This window comes from Prionailurus bengalensis, chromosome C1 (genome assembly GCF_016509475.1).
Source record: "Prionailurus bengalensis isolate Pbe53 chromosome C1, Fcat_Pben_1.1_paternal_pri, whole genome shotgun sequence".
Classification (NCBI taxonomy): domain Eukaryota; kingdom Metazoa; phylum Chordata; class Mammalia; order Carnivora; family Felidae; genus Prionailurus; species Prionailurus bengalensis.
Window position 1 is genome coordinate 167,407,874 of NC_057345.1, and position 25,830 is coordinate 167,433,703.

Here is a 25,830-nt window from a genome sequence, read left to right on the forward strand (position 1 = left end):
GTATGAATTGTTGAGGTGTGAACTAAAAGCCTTTAAAATTGAGACTAATTAGAATGATTCATCATGTTCTAGGAAAATTAATATAGATATAAGATGTTCTTTGTTCTTAAAACATACCTGTTATTTTTACTCCTTCTTTTGTTTCTGCTGGTACACCAACACCAAACTCATTTTCTCCAGAGACTCGGAAGTAGTAAATTGCCCCTTCTTGTAAGTTGGTAACTTTGTAGGAGAGGCGGTTACAGTTGTTGGTCACAGAGACCCATGCTTTCTTACTGGCCTCACGTTTTTCTATGTGGTAATTCTTCACTGGTGCTCCACCATCGTTTTCTGGAACATCCCAGGATAACACTGCAGACTCTTTGGTTATATCATGTACAGTAATATTGGCCGGAGGACCAGGAGAATCTAAAACTTTGACAACTAAAGTCAGTGAAGCAGCGTTCAAAATATTCTGAATTGTTAACGTGTATTTTCCAGAATCACTTCTGTTGGCATTTTCAATAGTAAGTGATGTGCGAGAGTCTGTGGAATCAATATAAGCTCTAGTGCGGAGGTCAGTGTCTGGCTTACTCCACGAGACACTAGGTACTGGCCTTCCTCGGAAAGGTACAGTCATGGTAAATGAGGAACCAGCCTTGACAATCAAGGTCTTCTTCATTTCACTGTCAAGTTCAAATACAGGTTCTTCTTCTCTTTCTTTTGCTATTTGGGGATCAGAGCTATCACTGGGATCACTAGCACCAACCTTATTGATAGATCTTACTCTGAAAACATATTCAGCTCCTGTTGTTAGTCCACCTATGGTATATTCTGTGCCTCTTAAGTTCTGAATGGCAGTTTCCCATTCAGTCTCATCAGATTTTTTGTATTCTACAGTGTATCCAGTTACTGGGGCCCCACCATCAAACAAGGGCTTAACCCAGCTAATAGTTATATTTGTCTTGCCTGAGTCCACAATTCTGGGTTTGGATGGAGGAGATGGTAAGAACACTGGATCTTCTGCCCGAATTAAGGGAGAGGGTTCACTTGGAAGGCTCAGGCCAGCAGCATTTTCTGCATAAACCCGGTACTCATATTCACATCCTTCCCGAAGTCCAGTTGATTTCACTCTCAGATCATAAACTGGTTTTTTGTTTACACGCACCCATCGTAGGCTGTTTTTCTCTCGCCTTTCAATTATATATCCAGAGATTTCACTGCCTCCATCACTCTCAGGTCTTGACCAGCAAAGTGTCATGAACTCTTTGGTCACAGACGTAATTTCCAAAGATGTGGGTGGACTTGGAACTGTAAATGGATCTAGTGCCTTTACTGCCACACTCTCTAGGGACTCACCAACACCATATTTATTAACGCCTGTTACTCTAAAGATGTATTCATTGCCTTTGAGTAACTTGGTTACTTTACAGGATGTTGTCCTTAATTCTCCTTCACATATTGTCCATGCGAGGCGGCTCGTTTCACGTTTTTCTACAATGTAATAGTCGATGTCTGCGCCACCATTTTCTTGGGGCGGTCCCCAGGAAAGAGAGCATTTCTCAGCTGTGAGGCCAGTTATTTCAAGTGGTCCTGCTGGTGGGCCAGGCTTATCAAGTACCTTGCAATTAATTGCCATAGACCGAGTTCCTGCAACATTCTTTAGTGTTAGTACATACTGCCCAGTGTCTCGTCTGACACAGTCTTTCACTGTTAACAGAGTATCATAGTCCGTTGAGACAATTTCTGTTCTTGCTCTTTCTTCAATTTCTACACCATCCTTGGCCCAGGAAATTACTGGCAGAGGTCGCCCTGCAATGTCTGCATGTATCTTAAGGACCTCTCCAGCTTTGACAACAATAACATCTCGGAACTTGACATCCATCATAATTTTTGGAGCCTCAACATCGTCTTTAACTGTAATAGGTCCAGTGGATTCAGATGGTTCACTAATGGAGTCAGCAGCATTCTTTGCAAAAACCCGGAATTCATAACGCTGATCTTCAGTAAGTTCAGTTACTTCAAAGTATGTTTCTTGTATGTTAGTAAAATTGCACTTCAGCCACCGGCCATCAGGTAGTTCTCTACGTTCGACAATGTATCCTGTGATCTTAGCTCCACCATCATAATGTGGTTTAGACCATTTAAGTGACACTGATTTTCTTGTGATATTTGTGACTTCAGGTTGTCCAGGAGGGTCACAAGGATCTCTTGCAGGGACTGGCTCACAAGACTTACTGCATTTACCAATTCCAGCAATATTCTCAGCATATACACGATACTCATACATCAGTCCTTCATCAAGGCCAGAGACTTTCATTTGAGTATCAGTGATGAGGATTTTATTTGCTTTTGACCAAAGAATACTGCTTCTCTCTTTATATTCAAGGTGATAGCCAATTACTTGACTTCCTCCATCATTTACTGGCACTTGCCAGGTTACAACCATGGTAGATTTTGTGGCATGTACAACTTTAGGAGTACCAGGAGGACCTGGGGGGCTGAATGGATACTCTGCAACAACAGGTGAAGATTCACTGTAGGAACTCTTGCCATAGCGGTTTTCTGCACAAACACGGAACTGATACTCACTTCCCGTTGTCAGACGAACTATTTTAATGGATGTTCTTGCAACTGCTTGTGAGACTGTGTGCCATGTTGTAGAAGTGGTTTCTCTCTTTTCAACGATGTAATTGCTAATTTGGCAGCCACCGTCATAGTCTGGAGGAGTCCAAGAAATTGTTACATTGTCACAGCTAACTTCATCAATATGTACAGGTCCTGGAGGTCCTGGTCTGTCAAGGACAATTACAGTAATAGGAACTGTTATGGATCCAGCACTGTTTGAAACACATAATTCATAAGTTCCAACATCTTCCCTTGAAGCTTCCTTAATAGATAGTGATGTTACAGTCTTTGAAGAAGAAACATTGACCCTTGTGGTTTCTTTAAGAATCTGACCATCTTTTTTCCAGCTTACAGTAGCTTGAGGTCTTCCTTTAAATGGAACATCAATCTTAAGTTGGTCTCTAGCCTTTACATTGAAAGTATTGAAAGGAAGCTCAACTGAGGGCTTTATTTCAATATCCCTTGCAATTACTGGCACTCCAAGTTGTCTTGGATCACTTCGTCCCTTTTCATTAACTGCAGCTACCCTGAAGGTATACTCTTCTCCAGCAGTTAGCCCAGATATAGTTGCTTCTAGAGTCTTGACTTGTGTGCAGGTGCTCCATTTTTCACTCCCTTTAGTCTGCATTTCAACTACATAACCAGTAATTTTGCTGCCACCATCACTTTCTGGTTTCTCCCACTTAATTGTAGCTGTGTTACGAGTCACATCGACAAGAGTTACTCTTCCAGGTGGGAGGGGTGGTTCAGAAACTTTAACAGGTTCAGCTGTTTCAGCTGGCAAACCAATCCCGTATTCATTGGAAGCCAAGACTCGGAAGTAGTAAGAACATCCTTCTTGTAGATTTTCAATTTTAAAAGAATTCTTAGTGCAATTGTTTGTAACAGTAGCATATGCTTTTCTTGTAGTTTCCCGTTTTTCAACAATGTAGTTTGTAATCTTAGCCCCACCATCAATAAGTGGTGGTTCCCAAGACAACGTCACCGAGTCTTTCTTTACCTCTCTTACATTCAAATTCACAGGGGCACTGGGTGAGTCAAGAACTCTGACGTTAACAAAAGCTGTTTTGGAGCCACTGTTATTTTCTAGTGTCAGATTATACCGACCGCTATCAAATCTGGTAACGTTATCAATTACCAACATTGTGTACGAGCTGGTCACCTCAATCTGGGCCCTCTCAGTGAGAACGCCTTCGGCCTTTTCCCATTTAACTTCAGGCTCTGGTCGACCTTTGATTGTGACAAATAAGCGTAAAGTAGTACTTGCACGCAGAATGACCACCTTTCTGAGATCAGCATCAAGTTCTATTTCTGGTGGCTCTAGCTTCTCTTTAGCAACAACTGAGCCAGGTATAGTTGCAGGTTCACCTACACCTTCAGAATTGATGGCACAAATACGGAAGTTATATTCAGTATTTTCTTTAAGCTTGGTCACTGTGAACTGCTTTCCTTGTAATCCTGTTGGTGGAGTGCAAATTGTCCATTCATCAGCCGCATCTTCTTTGACCTCAACAACATAGCCCTTGACAGGTGCGCCACCATCATAAATTGGCTTATTCCATGCCAGGGAGACAGAAGATCTGGAAGTATCTGTTACTTTTGGATTACTTGGTGGACCTGGTGGATACAAAGCATCACATGCACGATAGAAAACAGATGGCTCACTAGGTTCACCCACACCAGCTGCATTTTCAGCAGCAACTCTGAACTCATAGGAATGACCTTCGGTAAGGCCAGTTACTCTGAGTCGGAGATCTGTTAGTGTTTTCTTGTTGCACTTGGTCCATCTAATACCTTCCTTATCTCGTTTTTCAAGAATGTAGCCCTCAATTTCAGCACCTCCGTCATCCACTGGGCGTGCCCATGTTACTACCATAGAGTCTTTGGTGATTGCTGAGGCTTCAGGTGGTGAAGGAGGACCTGGTGGTTTATAAGGATTACAGGCTATGACAGGCTCAGATTCCAAAGGCTCTCCAATTCCATATTTATTCACAGCCATGACACGGAAAATGTACTCATTACCAGGAAGAAGTTTAGTGACTTTGTAGTTAAGGGCCTGTACCTCAGTTGAAACCTGGGTCCAGGAGAGTCTGCTTGTTTCTCTCTTTTCAATGATGTAATGTGAAATACTAGCACCACCATCTTGTAAAGGTGGGTTCCATGCCAGGTAACATTTCTCAGCAGTAACTCCAGAAACTTTCAGAGGTCCTTCAGGGGGCCCTGGCCTGTCAAGTACCTTTACGGTAATTGGGATAGACTTTGTACCACCAACATTGCTGAGTTTCAGAATATATTGTCCTCCATCAGTACGTATGCAGTCTTTGACAACAAGAGTGGTTCTCTGAATAGTAGACTTAATTTCCATCCTAGCAGCTGTTTCTTCAAGCTCTCTTCCATCTTTTGACCAAACAATATCAGGTATAGGTTTGCCGCGGATATCAGCTTCAAGGACAAAAGTCTCTCCTGCATGAACAACGATTACATCTTTATATTTTGGATCCATCGAGGCATTTGGTGCATCAATTTCATCTCTTGCAGTGATGGCACCAGTGCTTTCAGAGGGTTCACTTAAGTTGCCAGCTGCATTTCTTGCAATTACTCTAAATTCATATCTTTGGTCTTCTACAAGTCCACTCACTGTAAATTCAGTTTCTAATACATTGGTAAAGCTGGCTTTCATCCAGCGGCCATCAGGTAGATCTTTCTTCTCTACAATATAACCTGTTATTTTGCTACCACCATCATAGGCAGGTTTCTTCCATTTCAGTGTGACATTGTTTCTTGTAATAACAATGGCTTCAGGGCGACCAGGTGGGTCACATGGATCACGAGCGACAAAGCATTCTGACACTTTGCTAGGCTTGCCAATGCCAACAATATTTTCAGCAGAAACTCTGAACTCATACTCAAGGCCTTCATCAAGCCCAGTTGTTTTGAATTTGGTGTCTTGAATGAGAGTCTTATTTAATTTGACCCATAAAATGCTGTTCTTTTCTTTCTGTTCAAGATGGTAGCCAATAACTTTGCTACCTCCATCATTAACTGGCTCATGCCACTGCACAACCATTTGATCTCTTGAAATTGATGTCACAAAAGGAGTTCCAGGTGGTCCAGGTTCTTTAAATGGATATTGTACAATAACCGGTTTAGAATCCAGAGGGGCACTTTTTCCATACCTGTTTTCTGCAAAAATTCTAAACTGGTATTCAGTGCCTGTTTTCAGTTTGGTTACTTTTATCGTTGTTCTTGCAACTGTTGCTGATACTATATGCCAAGTGGTGGTAGTTGTATCTCGCTTCTCTACAATGTAGTTGCTTATTTGGCAGCCACCAGTATAGGCTGGAGGTTCCCAAGATATGACCACAAAGTCTGCACTAACTTCATCAAACCTAACTGGCCCAACTGGAGGTCCAGGCTTTTCCAAAACAATAATGCTGAGATTTTCTGTCGCTGTACCTGCACTATTTGTTGCTGTTATAGTATATTTTCCAAAGTCATCTTTGTTACTCTCTTTAATGTGCAAAATAGTTGAAGTAGCTGTTTCCTCAACATTTACTCTTGTTGTCTGTTTTAGAGGTTCACCATCTTTGACCCATGAAATTGTAGGTCTTGGTCGGCCGATAACTGGAATTTCAATTTTAAGATCTTCCCCAGCTTGGACACTGTATGTGTTAAATGGTAACTTAAAACTAGGCTGTATAGTCAAGTCCTTGGCTATCACAGGAACACCAAGAACTCTTGGATCGCTTTTTCCTTTCTCGTTGTAAGCCTTGACACGGAACTGATATTCTTGTCCAGAGCTCAAACTAGTAACAACTGCGTTACAGACTTTGGATTCAGCCACAACACTCCATTTTTCTGTTCCTTTAGGCTGCATTTCAACAACATACCCCAAGACTCTGCTACCACCGTCATGTTCAGGTTTCTCCCACATCAACGAGGCACTGGTCTGGGACACATCAGTGAGTGTAACTTTTCCTGGTGGGGAAGGAGGTTCAGCAGCTTTCACAGCATCAACAGTTTCCACTGGAACACCAACTCCAAATTCATTTTCAGCCATAACTCTAAAGTAATAAATGGCTCCTTCTGTAAGATTCTCAACTTTAAAGCTTGTTTTACCACATTTATTACTCACATTAGCATAGGCTTTTCTGGTTGACTCACGTTTGTCAATAACATAGTTCTTGACCTTTGAACCCCATCAATGACGGGTGGTTCCCATACCAGAAGGACAGAATCTTTTTTCACTTCTTTGACTGTCAAATTCTGTGGTGGTCCTGGGGTGTCAAGAACTTTCACAGTTACAAAAGCAGATTTAGATCCGCTGCTGTTTTCCAGCTTGAGAATGTATTTTCCAGCATCATTTCTATCACAGTTATCTATTGATAGTTGGGTATAGTTTACTCCCTTTTCAATTTGGACCTTATCTGTGAATTCACCTTCCTCTCGAGACCAGGTGATTTCGGGTGTTGGGCGACCTTTGAATGGAATGTGAATTCTGGCAGATCCACCAGCTCTTACAACGATTCCTTTCCTTAATTCAGAGTCAAGGTCAAGTTCAGGTGCTTCAAGTTTATCTTCTGGCTTCACAGTACCAGGAACTGATGTGGCCTCACCTAAACCAACTTTATTGAGGGCACAGACGCGTATTTTATACTCTTGGTGCTCAATGAGTTTTGCAATTTCAAATCGAGTGACTCTCAGGCCAGTCTGTGGAGTAACTATTTGCCATTCTTCTTCATCTGCTTTACAGATTTCTACTACATATCCTAGGATCTCACTGCCACCATCATAGATGGGCTTACCCCAGGCAAGTGTAATTGAATTTTTAGTGGTGTCTACAATGTGTGCATTTGTGGGTGGGCCAGGTTTGAACACAGGATCGCAAGCCTTGTAATAAACTGTAGCTGGACTTGGTTCTCCAACTCCAGCAGCGTTTTCTGCAGAGACTCTGAATTCGTACTCATGATCTTCTGTTAATCCCGTTACTCTTAGACGCAAATCTGTAATGCGGCGTTTGTTACATTTTATCCACCTAATGCCACTTCTGTCTCTTTTCTCTACAATGTAACCAATAATCTCACTTCCACCATCACTATCTGGACGGTTCCAACAGACGGTCATGGAATCCTTGGCAATGTTTGTGACTTCCAAGCTTTTCGGTGGTCCAGGAAGCACAAATGGATTTTTCATTAGTACTGGTGCAGATTCCAAAGGCTCTCCAACACCGTATTTGTTGACAGCCATTATACGGAAAACATATTCATTCCCTTCTAGGAGTTTGGTAACTTTCAGAGAATTGGTCACAACTTCCGAAGCAACAACAGTCCAGGCAAGTCGACTTGTTTCTCTCTTTTCAACAACATAGTGAGAAATGTCACTGCCACCATCTTGAAGTGGTGGAGACCATGTTAAAGAGCATTTTTCAGAAGTGACCCCAGTAACCTGGACTGGTCCTTCTGGAGGTCCTGGTCTATCTAATACTTTCACATTTACTGGGAATGACTTAGAACCTGCAACATTGGAAGCTCTTAAAATATACTGTCCACCATCAATTCTAATGGCATCCTTTATAATAAGTAAAGCCTTGAAATCTGTGTTCTTTATTTCACATCTGGCAGATTCTTCAACTTCCTTATCTCCTCGTAACCACTCAATGGTAGGTAGGGGCTTTCCATGGACGTCAGCCTCAAGCCTGAATGTTTCTCCAGCATTTACCACAATCGTGTCTCTGAATTTTGGATCCATTGAAATTCTTGGGAGTTCAACCTCATCCTTGGCAGTTATTGGTCCAGTACTGTCAGAAGGTTTACTTATTGCCCCAGCGGCATTCTTTGCAATAACTCTGAACTCATATCTTTGATCTTCAGTAAGACCTGACACAGTAAATTGAGTTTCAATGACATTTGTGAAGCTGGCTTTCATCCAGCGACCCTCCGGCAAATCACGTTTCTCTACAATGTAACCTGTAATCATACTTCCACCATCATATGCAGGTTTGGTCCATTGTAAAGTGATTTCATTTCTTTTAACCATTATTGCTTCTGGGGTTCCTGGTGGGTCACAGGGATCTCTGGCTACATAGCATTCAGAATTCTTGCTTGCTTTGCCTACTCCAACAATATTTTCAGCATAAACTCTGAATTCATATTCAATGCCTTCTTCCAGATTGAGTGCTTTAAACTGGGTGTCATGAATAATAGTTTTGTTGACTTTTGTCCATAAAATACTATTTCTTTCCTTTCTCTCAAGGTGGTAACCTATGACTGGGCTCCCACCATTATTGATTGGTTCATGCCACTGAATGACCATGGAGTCTTTGGAAATGGCTGTGGCAAATGGTGTGCCCGGGGGGCCTGGTTCTTTGTAGGGATATTGAGCTACAATTGGATCAGACTCCAAGGCAAAGCTTTGTCCATATCTGTTTTCAGCAAAGATTCTGAATTGGTATTCTGTACCAGTTTTCAGTTTGGTCACTTTGAGTGTGGTTCTGGCAACAGTAGCAGAAACTGTATCCCATACTGTGGTGGTTGTATCTCTTTTCTGAACAATGTAGTTGGTGATCTGGCAGCCCCCTGTATATACTGGGGGATTCCAAGATAGTGTAATACTTTCAGCACCGACTTCATCAAATTTAACAGGTCCTTTTGGAGGATCAGGTTTATCTAGAGTTGTAATTTCAATGGATGCTGTTTTCTGACCCACAACATTAGCAACTGTGATTCCATAATGTCCACCATCATCCTTATGAGTTTCTTTAATACTGAGTATAGTGAGGTCAGGTGAGTCCGTGACATTGACTCTTGTAGTCTGCTTCAGTGGAAGATCATCTTTAGTCCAGGTAATGGTTGGCTTAGGACGTCCAGCAATTGGCACTTCTATTTTCAAGTCTTGGCCAACCTGTACACTGTAATTGTTGAATGCAGGTCTTACATCTGGCTCAATGACCAGATCTTTGGCAACTATTGGAACTGCAAGGGACCTAGGATCACTTCTTCCCTTTTCATTTACAGCAACGACTCTAAAGAGATATTCTTCTCCCTGAGTTAGGTTAGTAATTACTGCTTCAAGGGACTTGACACGAGCACACTCTGACCATTTCTCACTGTGTTTAGCTTGCATTTCCACAATATACTGAATGATTTTGCTGCCACCATCATGTTCAGGCTTTGTCCAACTCAAAGAAACACTGTTTCTGGTGACATCATCCACAGTTATTTTTCCTGGAGGTTGTGGGACTTCTGCAACCTTAATTGGATCAGTAGTGTGGGCAGGAAGGCCAATACCATACTCGTTCTCAGCTGTGACTCTAAAGTAGTAACTGCATCCTTCTTGGAGTTGATCAATCTTCCAAGAATTCTTATGGCAATTTGTTACAACTGCAGCATATGATTTTCTTGTGGCTTCACGTTTCTCAACAATGTAATTTTTAATTTTGGATCCTCCATCCAAAAGAGGAGGTTCCCAGGTAATAGATACTGAGTCTTTAGTGATTTCTGTGACTTTCAGATTAACAGGTGGACTTGGTGTATCCAGGACTCTCACAGTAACAAAGGCAGACTTTGTTCCACTGCTGTTTTCTAACGTGAGAGTATATTTTCCACTATCGTATCGGTTGACGTTGTCAAGAACAAGAGAGGTGAAACTGCTAGTGACATCAATTATAGCTGCATCTCGGATTTCACCATCCATCTTCCCCCATTTAACTTCTGGTGTGGGACGACCTTTAATAGGAACAAATAGCCTTAAGGAGCCACCTGCCCTTATATTTATAATTTTCCTTAGTTCTAGGTCAAGCTCAATGTCTGGGGCTTCCAATTTTTCTTCAACTATAACAGGTCCAGGGACATCAGCATGTTCTCCAACTCCAGCTTTATTAATAGCACAGATACGGAAGTTGTATTCATGCTTTTCCAACAGCTTTTCTACTTCTATATTTGTTTTATTGATTCCAGTTGGTGGAGTGCACATTGTCCATTCACCAACACTCACATCACATTTTTCAACAATGTATCCTTGGATTTCACAGCCACCATCATATATTGGTTTGCTCCAAGAAAGGAAGACAGAAGATCTGGTAACATCCACAACTTTGGGATTGTTTGGAGGTCCTGGTTTATAAATAGGATCACAAGCCTTTTGGTAAGCAGAAGGTGGGCTTGGCTCACTAAGTCCAGCAGCATTCTCAGCTGAGACTCTGAATTCATAATCGTGATTTTCTATGAGTCCAGTTACTCTCAGGCGCAATTCTCCAATCAGGCGTTTGTGGCACCTTGTCCATCTAATGCCCTCCTTATCCCGTTTTTCAAGAACATATCCAAGAATCTCACTGCCACCATCAGATGCTGGTCTTTCCCATACAACAGTCATTGAGTCCTTGGTCACTGTTGTGATTTCTGGGGCCTTTGGCGCGTCTGGCACTACAAACGGATTCTTGGCAATTACTGGTTCAGATTCAAGAGGTTCACCAACACCGTATTTGTTTACAGCCATTATACGGAAAACATATTCGTTGCCTTCAAGAAGCTTAGTAACCTTATGGCTGAGAGTTTGCACATTGGCATCAACCAGGGTCCAAACTAAGCGGCTGGTTTCTCTCCTTTCCACAATATAATTTATGATGTCACTCCCACCATCCTGTAGCGGGGGTTTCCAAGCTAGTGTGCATTTTTCTGCTGTCACTCCTGATACAACAACAGGTCCTTCAGGTGGCCCTGGTCTATCAAGAACTTTGACGTTTACAGTAACTGATCTCTCCCCTGCGACATTTTTGGCCTTTAGTATATAATTTCCACTGTCAACGCGTACTGCGTCCTTTACGCTGAGACTGGTGGCAAAGTCCGTGCTCTTTATTTCTAATCGGGCTGTATCTGAAAGCTCCTGATCGCCTTTTACCCACTGAATGGTTGGTATCGGTTTGCCATAAATATCTGCATCAACCCTGAATGACTCGCCAGCATGAACCACAATCGTGTCTTTGTATTTTGGATCCATACTTATCCGTGGTGGCTCTACCTCATCCCTTGCTGTTATTGCTCCTGTGCTCTCTGAAGGCTCACTGAGCACTCCTGCAGCATTTCGAGCTATGACCCGGAACTCATATCTGTGATCTTCAACTAGGCCGGTTACTTCAAACTGAGTGTCAATGACATTTGTAAAACTGGCCTTCATCCAACGACCCTCAGGCAATTCCTTCTTCTCAACAATATAACCAGTGATCTTGCTTCCACCATCATAAGTGGGTTTCTTCCACTGGAGAGTCACAGAATTTCGCGTGACAATAATTGCCTCTGGCCGTCCTGGTGGGTCGCATGGGTCACGAGCTACATAGCATTCTGACACCTTGCTTGGCTTGCCGATGCCCACGATGTTCTCTGCGGAGACTCTAAATTCATATTCAATGCCTTCATCGAGGCCAGTTGTTTTAAACTTGGTTTGAGGAATAGGTGTTTTATTCAACTTCACCCAGAGGATACTATTTCTTTCCTTGCGTTCTAGATGATAGCCGATGACTTTGCTACCTCCATCACTGACTGGCTCATTCCATTGTACTTCCATGCTGTCCTTGGAGGAGAGTGTTACAAATGGTGTGCCTGGTGGACCAGGAACTTTGAATGGATACTGGGCTACAACAGGCTCTGAATTGAGGTAGGTACTCTTTCCATATCTGTTTTCAGCTGCAATCCTAAACTGATATTCACATCCAGTCTTTAATCTGCAAGCCTTTATTGTTGTCCTTGCAACAGTAGCTGACACAATTTGCCAGGTGGTTGTGGAAGTGTCCCGTTTTTCTACAATGTAATTATTGATAGAACTCCCACCATCATACTTAGGTGGGCCCCAGGAAAGAGTAATACTATCAGCTGTCACTTCATCCATTTTAACTGGTCCAGTTGGAGGCCCTGGTTTGTCAAGAACAATAATATTAAGGGTTTCAGTAGCTTCACCAGCCGAGTTTGTCAATTTAACTGTGTAATGTCCAACATCTTCTCGGCAGGCTTCCTTTATTGTCAGTAGTGAATTATTTTCCGTGCTCTCTGCATTTACTCTAGTTGTCTGCTTCAGTGGTACATCATCTTTGTGCCACGTAACAGCAGGTGTAGGGCGTCCAATGAATGGAACATCAACTTTTAGGTCTTCACCTGCCAGTACAGTGAAAGTATTGAACAGGAGTTTGAAGGCCGGTGGGATGACAAGATCTTTGGCAATCACTGGCACACTCAGTTGTCTAGGATCACTGATACCCTTTTCATTCTGAGCTGAAACACGGAAAGAGTATTCTTCACCCTGAATTAATCCAGTTATAGTGGCTTCGGTGACTTTGACTGTGGCACATGTGGCCCATTTGTCACTACCTTTGCTCTGCATCTCAACAATGTAGCCTAGAATTCGGCTGCCTCCATCATGCTCTGGTTTTTCCCAAGAGAGTGACACGCTATTTCTGGTGACATCCATCAAAGTTATTTTTCCTGGAGGAAGGGGTCGTTCTGATGCTTTCACAGATTCTGCAGTTTCAGCAGGCAGCCCGATGCCATATTCATTTTCAGCAAGAACCCTGAAATAGTAACTACACCCTTCTTGAAGCTGGTCTACCTTCCAGGAAGTCTTGTGGCAATTTGTTGCAACAGTTGAATATGCTTTTCTTGTTGATTCCCTCTTTTCAACAATATAGTTCTTTATTTTTGAACCACCATCAAGGAGGGGAGGCTCCCATGTCAATGTGACAGATGTCTTAGTGACCTCCTTTACCTTAAGATCCTGTGGAGGGCCTGGTGTATCTAGTACTCTAACATTGACAAATGCAGACTTGCTGCCTGAGCTGTTTTCTATAGTTAGTATGTATTTGCCACTGTCAAATCTGTTTACATTTCCAACAATGAGCAGGGTGTAAGAGCTTGTGGATTCAATGCTAGCTTTATCTAAAGATTCTCCATGTTCCCGGGTCCACTTCACCTCAGGTGCAGGCCTTCCTTTGATTGGAACAAAAAGTCTCAGGGTACAACAAGCCCTTATCGTAACAACTTTGCGCAGGTCAGCATCCAGCTCAATCTCTGGAGGTAGCATCCTATCTTCAGCCTTTGGAGTTCCAGGAACAAGTGCAGGTTCTCCCATTCCTTCAGAATTCATGGCATAGATTCGGATTTTATATTCCTGATTCTCTTTGAGGTTGGTGATGGTGTAAGAAGTTGCCTTGAGCCCAGCTGGTGGAGTGACAATCTGCCATTCATCTTCCTCTGGCAGGGCAATCTCAACAATATACCCAGTGATTTCTGAGCCACCATCGTAGATTGGTTTATTCCAAGCAATTGAAATGGATGATCTGCTTGTATCTAGAACACGTGGGTTACCTGGTGGGCCGGGCTTAAACACAGCATCACAAGCTTTATAAAATGGACTGGCAGGACTTGGTGCACTAATTCCAGCAGCATTTTCAGCCATGATCCTGAATTCATATTCGTGTCCTTCTGTCAGTCCAGACACTTTATATCTTAAATCTGTAAGAGTTTTTTTGTTGCATTTAACCCAGCGTTGCCCAGCTTTATCATGTCGTTCTACAATATAATTGATGATTTCACTTCCACCATCAGAGTCAGGATGTCCCCAGCAGACAACCATTGAATCTTTAGTAATAGCTGTAACTTCAGGGTTTTTGGGTGGATCAGGGGGTCCATAAGGGTTTACTGCAAGCACAGGCTCTGATTCCAGTGGTTCTCCTACTCCATATTTATTTACAGCCATGACGCGGAATATGTATTCATTGCCTTTCAAAAGTTTAGTGACCTTTAGTTTGGTCACTTGGACTTCGGAGGCTACATTTGTCCATGCCAATCTGCTGGTTTCACGTTTCTGAACTATGTAATGATCAATTTTGGCACCTCCATCATCCAGTGGAGGCAGCCATGACAACACACATTTTTCTGATGTCACTTCGGATACAGTTAAAGGTCTTTCAGGTGGGCCTGGTCTATCAAGAACTTTGACATTGAAAATATGCTTAGCAAAACCACCAGGATTAGTTGCTGTAAGGGTATAGGCACCACTGTCTCTTCTTGATGAATCCTTGTTTACCAGATTAGTTGAGAAATCCGCAATTCTTATTTCTAACTTTGCTGTGCCTTCAAGCTCCTTTCCATCTTTGGTCCATTCCATTGTTGGAGGTGGGCGACCTGAGACATCAGCTTCTAGCTTGAATGTTTCACCTGCTTTTAATATAACTGTGTCTTTAAATTTAACATCCACCATTATCCTTGGTGCTTCCACATCATCCCTGCACGTGATAGCATCTGATGGCTCAGATGGTGGACTAATAGCACCAGCAGCATTTTTAGCAATGACACGGAATTCATAGGCAGCATCTTCTGTTAGGCCGCTGACTGTAAATTCATTCTCCAAAATGTTGCTGAAGTTGGCTTTCAGCCACCGTCCATTGGGAAGGTCTCTCTTTTCAACTATATAACTAGTAATTTTAAAGCCTCCAGTATATTCAGGCTTAGCCCATTTAAGTGTCACTGTGTGTCTAGTAATATTTAGAGGAACTGGTTTCCCAGGTGGGTCAATGGGATCTAAAGCAAGCATGGGTTCAGATGGCTTGCTTGGCTTGCTTTTGCCTGCCATGTTTTCTGCGATCACTCGGAATTCATAAGCAATACCATCTGTAAGTCCACTTGATTTGAAAATGTTGCCTGGTACTAATGCTTTGCTCACAGTCTGCCAGAGAATACCGTTTCGTTCTTTTCTTTCAATGTGATATCCTAAAATAGGGCTTCCACCATCAGTAAGAGGTTCATGCCAGCTAATTGTTATTGAATCCTTGGTAACCGCCGTCACCTGAGGGGTCCCAGGAGGCCCAGGAACCTTAAATGGATAGCTGGCAACTACAGATGCTGAGGTGATTGGTGGTCCAACCCCATATCTATTTTGAGCTTTTACCCGGAATTGATATTCCACTCCAGTAGTAAGGCGAGTGGCTTTATAGGTAGTGCGTATAACGGTGGTGGCTAACTCAACCCACGTAGTACTGTCAGTCTGTCGCATTTCTACAATATAGTTGCTTATTGGTACACCTCCATCGTTCTCAGGTGGGTCCCAAGAGAAGGTTACAAAATCAGATGAAACTTCATCAAATTTGATTGGTCCAGTAGGTGGCCCTGGGATATCATGGACTTGAATGGTGATGGTATCACCAACCTCTCCTACAATGTTTCTTGCTGTTAATGGATAGGGCCCACTGTCACTTCTTACACACTCATTGATATTTAAGATGGTTGAAGTTGCTGTATTTTCAACATTAACTCTCTGTGTCTGTTTAAGAATATGGTCTCCTTTTTTCCACGTAACTGTGGGCTTTGGTCGACCAAGCACTGGAATTTCAACTTTGATGTTGTCACCGGCTCTGGCAATGACTAATTTCTGATAAATGCCACGGAGGTCCAATTCTGGAAGCGATGTCTGCTCCTTAACAATGACAGGTCTGCTTTCTCTAGGCGCACTTCTTCCTGCACTGTTCACTGCCATCACTTGGAAGGTGTATTCTTCCCCTTCGGTTAGATTCTTCACAACACATTCTAACCCTTTCACAGTTGTGATATGGGTCCATTGGTCAGAGCCTTTTCTCTGGGCTTCAATCACATAGCCAGTGATCTTACTGCCACCGTCATGCTTTGGTTTAGGCCATGCTAGGCTGACTGTGCTCTTAGTTATGTCCATAATGTTAAGACTGTCAGGTGGTGATGGTGCTTCGGAGGCTTTTACAGGTTCTGTTGTTTCTGCTGGCTCACCAATTCCATATTCATTTTCTGCCATCACTCTGAAGAAGTATTCACATCCTTCAGTCAAGCCAGTAACTTTATATGTGCATTTATGGCACTTAGTGGTGGCTGTGGAGTAAGATTTCCGTGTTGCTTCTCGTTTTTCCACAATATAGTTTGTTATACGTGAGCCCCCATCTATCAGAGGGAGGTCCCAGTGGAGGGTGACACTGTCCTTTGTGATGTCCGTAGGCCTTAGGTTAAGGACAGGTCCTGGGGTATCCAAGACTCTGACATTAACGAAGCCACTTTTCTTCCCAGCAGGGTTTTCAATGGTCATGACAAATTTACCAGTGTCGTATCTGTTACATTCTGGTATAATCAAAAGAGTAAATGATTCCGTGTTCTCAATGTTAGCTCGGTTTTTAAGGTTGATACCGTCTTTGGTCCATGTCACTTCAGGAGCAGGACGACCTTTAATTGGGACGAATATTCTAATGCTGAGTCCTGCTCTAACAACAAGTGTTCTTCGAAGCTCAGCATCTAGTTCAAAATCAGGAGCCATTTCCCGTTCTACAATTTCAACATCTGGAATCACTGCTGGCTCCCCAATACCTGCATCATTGATGGCTCTGATTCTAAAATTGTATTTTTCTTTAGTCTGAAGATCAGAGACAACAAATTGAGTGATTCGGAGAGCAGTTCCTGTTGTGTCTTTTATCCAGGCCTCATCTCCTACTTTTTGATGCTCTACAACATAACCAGTGATTTCAAGTCCTCCATCATAATGAGGCTTGCCCCAGGCCAAAGAAGCAGATTTCTTGGTAGTATCAGTGATGTGTGGATTTGAAGGTGGGCCTGGGGGATCTGAAATAGAAACAAAGACACAAAAATGTATATTAAGAGTTTAGCTTTTGGATAACTTCTGTGAAATATTGGTACTCCCACATGAGTGATGTTGAAAAAAATAAATACTAACATGCTACATCTTTCATTAGAACAGGATTTGAAGCATCACTAGGTGGACCAATTCCTGCTTTGTTTTCTGCACTGACACGGAATTCGTAGGTATTTCCTTCTTGCAGTCCTGTTACTTTGCATCTGAGATCTGAAACTGGCATCTTTGTTGCTCTCACCCATCGCAAGCCTTTCTTTTCTCTCCTTTCAATGTGATATCCTGTGATTTCACTACCACCATCATCAGCTGGTCTTTTCCAGCTGACAGTGGCAGTGTTTTTAGTGACATTTGAAACCTCTGGTTTTCCAGGAGGGCCAGGGGGACCTGAAAAGGAAGTAAATTTATGAGAAATCCATGATTTCACAAACTGTGCTACAAATGTGAACAGGTCAGTTGTCTTATACACTCTACATACCAAATCTGTCTACCATTTTGACAGGTTCAGACTGTACAGGTTCTCCTTTCCCATACTGGTTTACAGCTGAGACCCGGAAGAGGTACTCATTTCCTTGGATAAGTTTGGTTGCCACATGCCTGCAAGACTGAATATCTTCAGCAACCACTGTCCACAAAAGTCGGCTGGTCTCTCTCTTTTCAAGAACATAGGACTTAATCGGTGAGCCACCATCTTCCAATGGAGGTGTCCACGTAAGTGTTGCTTTTTCAGCAGAAACATTACTGATTTCAATGGGACCTGGGGGGCCAGGTACATCGAGGACTGTTACCTTCACATGTTCTTCCTTTGTGCCAAAAGGATTGGTAGCAGTAATGGTATATTCACCAGCATCTTTTCTAGTGGCGTACTTGATAGTAAGCATGGAAGATGTTGGAGTCGAAGATATCTGAACGATATCTGATGGTCTAATGTCTTTTCCGGCCCTAGACCAACTTGACTTTGGAAGGGGTTTGCCAAGAATGCTAATGGCACTCAAAACAATGGTGTCTCCTGCTTTAATTGTTAGCCCATCTTTTATTGTGGGATCAAGGACGATGGTTGGTGCCTCTGCAAAGAAAAAAAATACATTTTAATCAAAAAAGGCAGGCAGCTTGATTTGCCATTTTTTATATGTATAAAAGGTAAAATACACCTACCATATTCATCCTTGCAAATAATGGTTCCTGTACTTTCTGATGGGGCACTGATAGCACCTGCTGTATTCTTCGCTCTAACTCTGAATTCATATTTCCCACCTTCAACAAGGTCAGTTACGGTAAAGGCACAATCTGGGACATTAACATGGTTGGCTTTTGTCCAAGATTTGGAAGGTAGATCCCGCTTCTCCACTATATAGCCAGTCAACTTATGACCACCATCATATTTGGGTTCAGTCCAGATGAGGGTCACAGAATTCCTTGTTACATTAATAACCTCAGGTTTGCCAGGAGGATCTAAAACAAAGCAAAAGAGTCAGTCAAATACCGATGTTTTTTTGTTTGTTTTGTTTTCATGCAGAAAATACACACAGACTTTTCTTTGTATAGTGACTTACCAATTGGATCAAGTGCCACAACTGGCTCTGATGGCAGGCTTGGCTTGCCTACTCCCGCTAAGTTGATTGCCATAACTCGGAATTCATATTCAAGACCTTCAGTTAATCCAGTCACTTTGAAGTCTCTCATCCTAATGGGAGTCTTGTTAGCTCTCTTCCACAAAAGGCTGTTCCTTTCCTTGAACTCAATATGATATCCTACAAAAAAGACCAAGTGAATTTGTCAATTCAGGTAGAAAATACGAATGTCACCTGTGTTTTAAATATATGTTTTTGCCCAAATGGTTAATTTGTGGACATAATATGGAGTAAATAGTCATTCTTGCTAGTATCTACAATTTTATTACCCTAGGGCATAGGGCTATTCTCTCTTAGAATCTGTGTATTTATTGCATCTTCTGTTGAAAAATCCTAACTTACAAAAATAGATGTCACTAAGAAAGCCTTTTCTTGTTAACTATTAGGAGATTTTCATTGAAATCAAGTATTAGCTTAATTAATGCTTAATGTATGAATGTATAATATACTGAAAGGAAAAACATTATTATATACGCAGGTAGTGCTATAAATAAGGAACACACATTCAGCTTGTTTTCAGGGAGGAAGATGTGGAAGCAACATTAATGTACAAGCTGTGGGATAAGAGCAAATTAAATACCTGTAATTGGAGAGCCACCAGTTTTCCTGGGGTCAGTCCAAGTTAGAGATACTGAATCATGTCTGACGTCTACAATATTGGGAGGTGGGGGAGCATCAGGCACATCTAGGAAAAAGTAGATAATGCAAGATTTACAATACGGAACTTCCTCAAAAACATGTTTTGCTTTGTGTTTTCTGACTCTGAGACACTTACCAAATGGATGTTTAGCAACAATTGGCTCTGATTTCAGGCCTTCTCCTACACCATATTTATTTTCGGCACTGACCCTGAAGGTGTATTCCATGCCCTCATGAAGTCTGGTTACTCTAAAGGTAGTTTTCTGAACAGCTGAGGCACATGTCACCCACTTGTTGTTTACAGAATCTCTCTTCTCTAGGATATAGTTGGTGATTTCAGAACCTCCGTCATCTTTTGGAGGACCCCACTTTAAGGTCATGGCTTCTGCTGTGACTTCATCAAATTTGATTGGCCCGGTGGGGATGCCAGGCTTGCCAACAACTTTTATAGAGAGAGTTCCTTCCTTGGTGCCAGCAACATTCTTTAGTGTGATTGTATATTTTCCAGCATCAGATTTTTGGCAATCATATACCACAAGAGTTGTGTTAACGGCAGATGACTCAACACTGACTCTTGTGTCAGTTGCTAGAGGATCTTCCCCTTTCTTCCAGGATACAGATGGAACCGGCTTGCCTTTTATGGGGATCTTAAGACGGAAGTTGCTGTTTTCTTTTGCCAAGTAGCACAAGTCAGGTATATCCTTTAAGTCAAGGTCCGGAGCCACTGTAAAACAGCAGAGATAAATTATTGTTATTTTTCAGACCAGGCAATTAATTTTTTCAGATCATTATAATTTGTAAAGGGTGTTTATATAAGCCAGTGAGTAGGGCTCAAGCATGCACATTTGATGACAATAAAGGGAAAATGAAGATGCATGGCTTACAAACATCATCCTTTGCCACAGCACTGATTTCACTTGGGGTTCCTTCTCCATTTTCGTTCTCAGCACTCACTCTGAAGGTATATTCCTTCCCTTCACTCAGATCTTTTGCAGAATATTGTAAGCTTAATGATTTCATAACACGTTGCCACTTATTATCTTCAGTCAGGAAATCCACTACATATCCGATAATTCGACTTCCACCATCACTGTGAGGCTTTTTCCAGCCTATGCTACAAGATGACTTAGTTACAGACCTCACTTTCAGGTCCACAACTGGTCCAGGGGTTTCTAAAGCAAAGAAAACATGATAAGTCTAAGCCCCAGATAACTACGGTAAGAGGTCACTCAAAATGATGGGGAAGTCGCTCATATGCTTACGGGAAGCTTTGACGGCATCACGTGTTTCACCAGGATCACCGATGCCATACTCATTTTCAGCAAACACCCTGAAGAAGTAGGATTTTCCTTCTTCCAAGTTAGATACTCTGAAGCTTGTTTTTGAGCACTCAGTTGTCACTGTTGACCAGGACTTCCTCTCCGCGTCACGTTTTTCTACCACATAGTTTATGATGGGACTTCCACCATCAACAATGGGAGGATCCCAAGTAACATAGGCAGAATCTTTGGATATTTCCTTAACAGTCACATTGACAGGTGGCCCAGGAGTATCTGGATAAAAAGTGGGTATATAAGAAAGGAATATGTAAAAAATACATAAGCTACATTTTTAGCGTATGATTTTTTTTTCAAACAGACTTACCAAGCACTTTCACTACAATGGTATACTCCTTTTTACCACAGCTGTTCTCCAGAGTCAAGATATATTTTCCTGCATCATATTTGTTCACATTTTCACAGCGCAAGAAAGTGTCAAAGTCCGTTGACTTTATATCAAGTCCAATCCTTTCTCTTAGATTGACGTTTGGTTTAGACCAAGTTATCTTTGGAGGTGGACGTCCTTTTACTGGTACATACAGTCTCATTGTAACTCCAGCACGTAATATGAGTGTTTTTCTCAAATCCGCATCAAGTTCTCCCTCAGGTGGAACTGTTTAAAGTTAATAATTTAATGGTCAAACGTATTTCTAAGGACTAGACTTATCATTCCTAAAATATGTTTCTTTCTCACAACTGATTTCTTGGTCTTTTTTTTTTTAATGTTTATTTATTTTTGAGACAGAGACAGAGCACGAATGGGGGAGGGGTAGAGAGAGAGAGGGAGACACAGAATCTGAAGAAGGCTCTAGGCTCTGAGCTGTTAGCACAGAGCCCGACACAGGGCTTGAACTCACGGACCGTGAGATCATGACCTGAGCCAAAGTCGGACGCTTAACTGACTGAGCCACCCAGGCGCCCCTGATTTCTTGGTCTTTAAAAAATCCTCAAAACTTTTATCAACTATTTCAGTACTCTATAGTTATTGTTGATCTTTCTATATTCTAATATCCTGTAGGCTAAATCAAGTTTTTCCTGGAGAACCTGTACTTTCTCTTCTCATGAACCTTCCATATTCTCAGACTCTCTCTATATTAAATGTAGATAATTGATTATTGGCTCTCTTCCATTCTTGTTTTTTCTCATCTATATTCAGTGAAGGCTCTCTGCTGTATACTCTGTATTTCATCATGGGAAGAAAAGTACATTGGGGGTGAAGTATAATACCAAGTAATTTAAAATAAAGGGAGAAGTGGTTATGGGGAATAAGTGAATAGAAGAAATGGTAAGAAGGAAAATTAGGATGGAGAGGCTATGATTACATACTTATGAAGACAGGTGGATTAGAAGAGAAAAAACTTTTAGAATGATAAATAGCTCACTACTTATTTAAAAAAATCTATTTTCAGAATAAAATTCCTGTATTCCATATTCTTTTCAAGACATTAATTCTCACATAAATATGAAAAGATTTTCAAAACCACAGATGAGCTTGCATTCCATTTGATCTGTATATGATACCATAAAGTACCAACACACCTCTCCTACGATGTAGTCCTAAAGATATCAACTCAAATGCTTCTAAAAACAAATCTACATAAGGGAGTTCTGTACTGCATTTTATAATATGACTGATGAGAAAAACTCTATGTATTTCTCCCGGTAATACTTACTTAAGATGTCCTTGGGACAGTGTTTGTCTGGCACATCACTGGGGTCACTGTATCCAATCTTATTAACAGCATACACACGGAACTGATATTCTGTGTTCTCCATTAGGCCGGTAACCTCAAAGCGGGTTTTCTGTAGCTTCTGTGGTAAATTGCACCTCACCCAGTTATCAGAGTCAGCTCGTTTTACTTCAACAAGGTAACCAATGATAGGGCTACCACCGTCATAGGCTGGCTTGCCCCAAGATAGACTCACAGAGCTACGGGTTGTATCATATACTTTAGGAAAAGCTGGTGGACCAGGAGGATCTGAGGATAAATAATAGAAAATGTTCATTAAAACCTCATGCCTGGTTGTTCAGTGCTGATTATAACCTAAGATACAGAACTCTTTCATGAGAACTTACACAGAGGGTCCTGGGCATAAGCAGCTTTGGATGCATCACTGGGTTTGCCTGGTCCAGCCTTATTTATAGCTGTAACTCGGAACTCGTATTCAGTGCCTTCTTGGAGACCTGTTGCTTTTATTGTTCTTTCTATTACAGGTTTTCTGTTGACCTTAGTCCAGTTAACTGCCTGGGTTTCTCTCTTTTCAAGCAAATAGCCAGTGATGGGTGAGCCACCATCATCTGCTGGTGGTTTCCAGCTTACTGTCATGTGATCTTTGGTTATGTTGCTAATAACAGGAGGATCACAGTGCCCGGGTGGATCTGCAGAGATTGATTGAAAAGTTAATATGGCAGTCTAAAAGGTAAATGTTTAAAAAGTAAAATGAAAAACTAAAAGAAAATGTTCTTACTGTATGGGTTTTTGGCAATTGCTGGTTCAGTGAAGATTGGATCGCCCACTCCATATTTATTCTCTGCACAAATTCGGAACTGATACTCATGGCCCTCTATAAGTTTCTCCACGCTGCAGCTAGTGATGGGCACTGTGGCAGAGACCTGTGCCCAGTTGGGTCTGCTCGTTTCACGTTTGTCAACAATATAGTTGGTGATTTCTGAGCCTCCATCTTCAAGAGGCGGTTCCCAAGAAAGCATTGCGCGATCTGAATACATTTTGTTGATTTTAACAGATGCTGGAGGACCTGGCTTATCTGAAAGAACAAGAAAGACAAGTGAAGTCTTACTAACACTTACTTTTACACTAACATGTAAAATGGGGAATGAGTAGATTGGAGGTCTGGAGACCTGGATTGGAGATTGGATGGTCTTTATATTGTCATTAACTTCCTGTATGACCTTGGAAGGTCCATAATTTTTCAAAATCTTAATTTCCTTATGTGTAAAATACGTAACTGGAATATATGACTTCTAATGCTCTTTTCAGCTCTAAATGCCATTGCCCTGTGATGAGACTAATTCTCTGGTTATAAAAGATACATCAGGATATGTATCTTTTCTCACATATTATTTTGTAAATTCTATGATATCACATTAATCAAAGTAAAATATGAGATTCTAAATAAGCGCTTAGGTACCTAACACTTGAAGCTTAATGGTGGCTGATTTGGAACCACTTGAATTTTCGGCAGTAATGGTATAGTCTCCTGAGTCTTTTCGGTTCACACTGAACAGCTCCAGTGTGCAGTGGTTCCGCTTCATGGCCATCTTTATGCCTTCTGCTGGTTTCAGCAGTGTGCCTTCCTTCTTCCAAGACACTGTTGGCATTGGTTTACCAAAAACAGTAGCATCCAGGCAAACATTAGTTCCGGCTTTCACGGTAAGCAAAGATTTCATAGCCACGCTCAGGTCTATCCTGGGAGGAACTGGAAAGAAATAAGATAAGGATTTAATATAAGAAAAGGTATATTATATCATTTTTATTAATACAAGTAGAAAATTCATATGCTCGGTCTCTTTCAAGATGAGGTTTTTAGAAGTAATATTCATTATAGAAGAATAGAGGTTTAATGTAGAAGTTTGATAATGCTGAAAATATAGAGAGATAAGTGAGTATCTTCCATGGTTTCAAAATCTTTCAATTTTCACTGTTATCATTTGGTGACATTTCCTTGTCCCTGTGTGCCTATGATGGTTGAAATGATATGGTCTTTACAATTTTGTATTTTTTTTTAATGTTTGTTTATTTTTGAGAGGGAGACAGAGACAGAGTGTAAGCCAGGGAGGGGCAGAGGGAGAGGGAGACACAGAAATCTGAAGCAGGCTCCAAGCTGTCTGCACAGAGCCCGATGCAGGGCTCGAACCCACAAACTGCGAGATCATGACCTGAGCCGAAATTGGAAGCTCAACAGACTGAGCCACACAGGCACCCCTTGTATCTGGTTTTTGAGTTTAACATGCTATGAAGATTCTCCATAATCATAATTTTTAGTTGTCTGTATACAAAGTACCTATCATTTTACTTGGGTTTTTTTCCCTCATGATGTAGATTTAGTTTTTTATTAGGAGAAATATACATTACGAGTACTTTCCACCTTTGCGTATATAATACTGAACAGAATCTTACCATTTTCTGCCTGGATGGTCACTGGATCAGAAGGTTCAGAGGGCTGGCTAATGTTCACTGCGGTCTTGGCAATTGCTCTAAACTGATACTGAGCATTCTCTTCTAAGCCAGTGGCTGTGTACTCTTCCTGGGGAATCTGGTGTGGTGTAGTATTGCACCGTACCCACTTATCGCCAGGCAGTTTGCAAGCTTCTACAAAATAGCCAATAATTTTGCTGCCTCCATCATGCTTTGGACGAGCCCAGATGAGGGACACAGTACTCTTGGAAACATCAATAACTTCAGGCTTTCCAGGAGGATCTAAAACCAAAAGAGGTATTCTCAGCGTTTATCGTAATTGCAGAAGTTGTAAACTTCTGTATTTCTCATTATCACCCAGAAATGTTGAGAATATTTCTGAATAGAAGTAGTAATCTTCAGAGACTCCAAGTTTAAATATATTCCCATAATACTAACAAAAAATTACTCACCAACTGGCATTCTTGCAGTTACATATTCTGTTGGTTTGCTGGGTGGACTGGATCCAGCTTTGTTTAGTGCATAGATTCTGAATGAATACTCAAGACCTTCTACAAGGCCAGCACAAGGATATTCAGTTGACCGGACAGGCGTATCATTAGCTTTTACCCAGAGCAAACTGTTTCTTTCTTTGCGCTCAATCAGATAACCAGTAATGGGACTTCCTCCATCACTGTCTGGTCTGTCCCATGCCACAAATATGCAGTCTTTGTTGACTTTAGTGACTCGTGCATTCTTTGGTTCACTAGGAACATCTGGAGATGAAGACAAGGGAAATGTCAGTTTTTATATTAGGTAAGAGACTAGAAAGAAAACAATTTTTTTCTTCCTGAA

The 25,830-nt window shown here is 41.6% G+C and overlaps 1 protein-coding gene across 1 annotated transcript in view; it reads right to left on the reverse strand.

Moving 5' to 3' along the window:
- TTN (titin) overlaps nt 1–25,830 on the reverse strand; it is a 278,672-nt gene that overhangs the window by 33,883 nt on the left and 218,959 nt on the right. Inside the window, 17 exon segments of the mRNA XM_043577187.1 lie at nt 118–6,807; nt 6,810–17,222; nt 17,335–17,637; nt 17,729–18,316; nt 18,406–18,702; nt 18,804–19,001; nt 19,462–19,566; nt 19,657–20,244; nt 20,405–20,692; nt 20,783–21,073; nt 21,165–21,452; nt 22,513–22,818; nt 22,917–23,219; nt 23,309–23,605; nt 23,990–24,277; nt 24,979–25,278; nt 25,449–25,751. Of these exon segments, the coding sequence (XP_043433122.1) occupies nt 118–6,807; nt 6,810–17,222; nt 17,335–17,637; nt 17,729–18,316; nt 18,406–18,702; nt 18,804–19,001; nt 19,462–19,566; nt 19,657–20,244; nt 20,405–20,692; nt 20,783–21,073; nt 21,165–21,452; nt 22,513–22,818; nt 22,917–23,219; nt 23,309–23,605; nt 23,990–24,277; nt 24,979–25,278; nt 25,449–25,751 (21,846 nt within the window).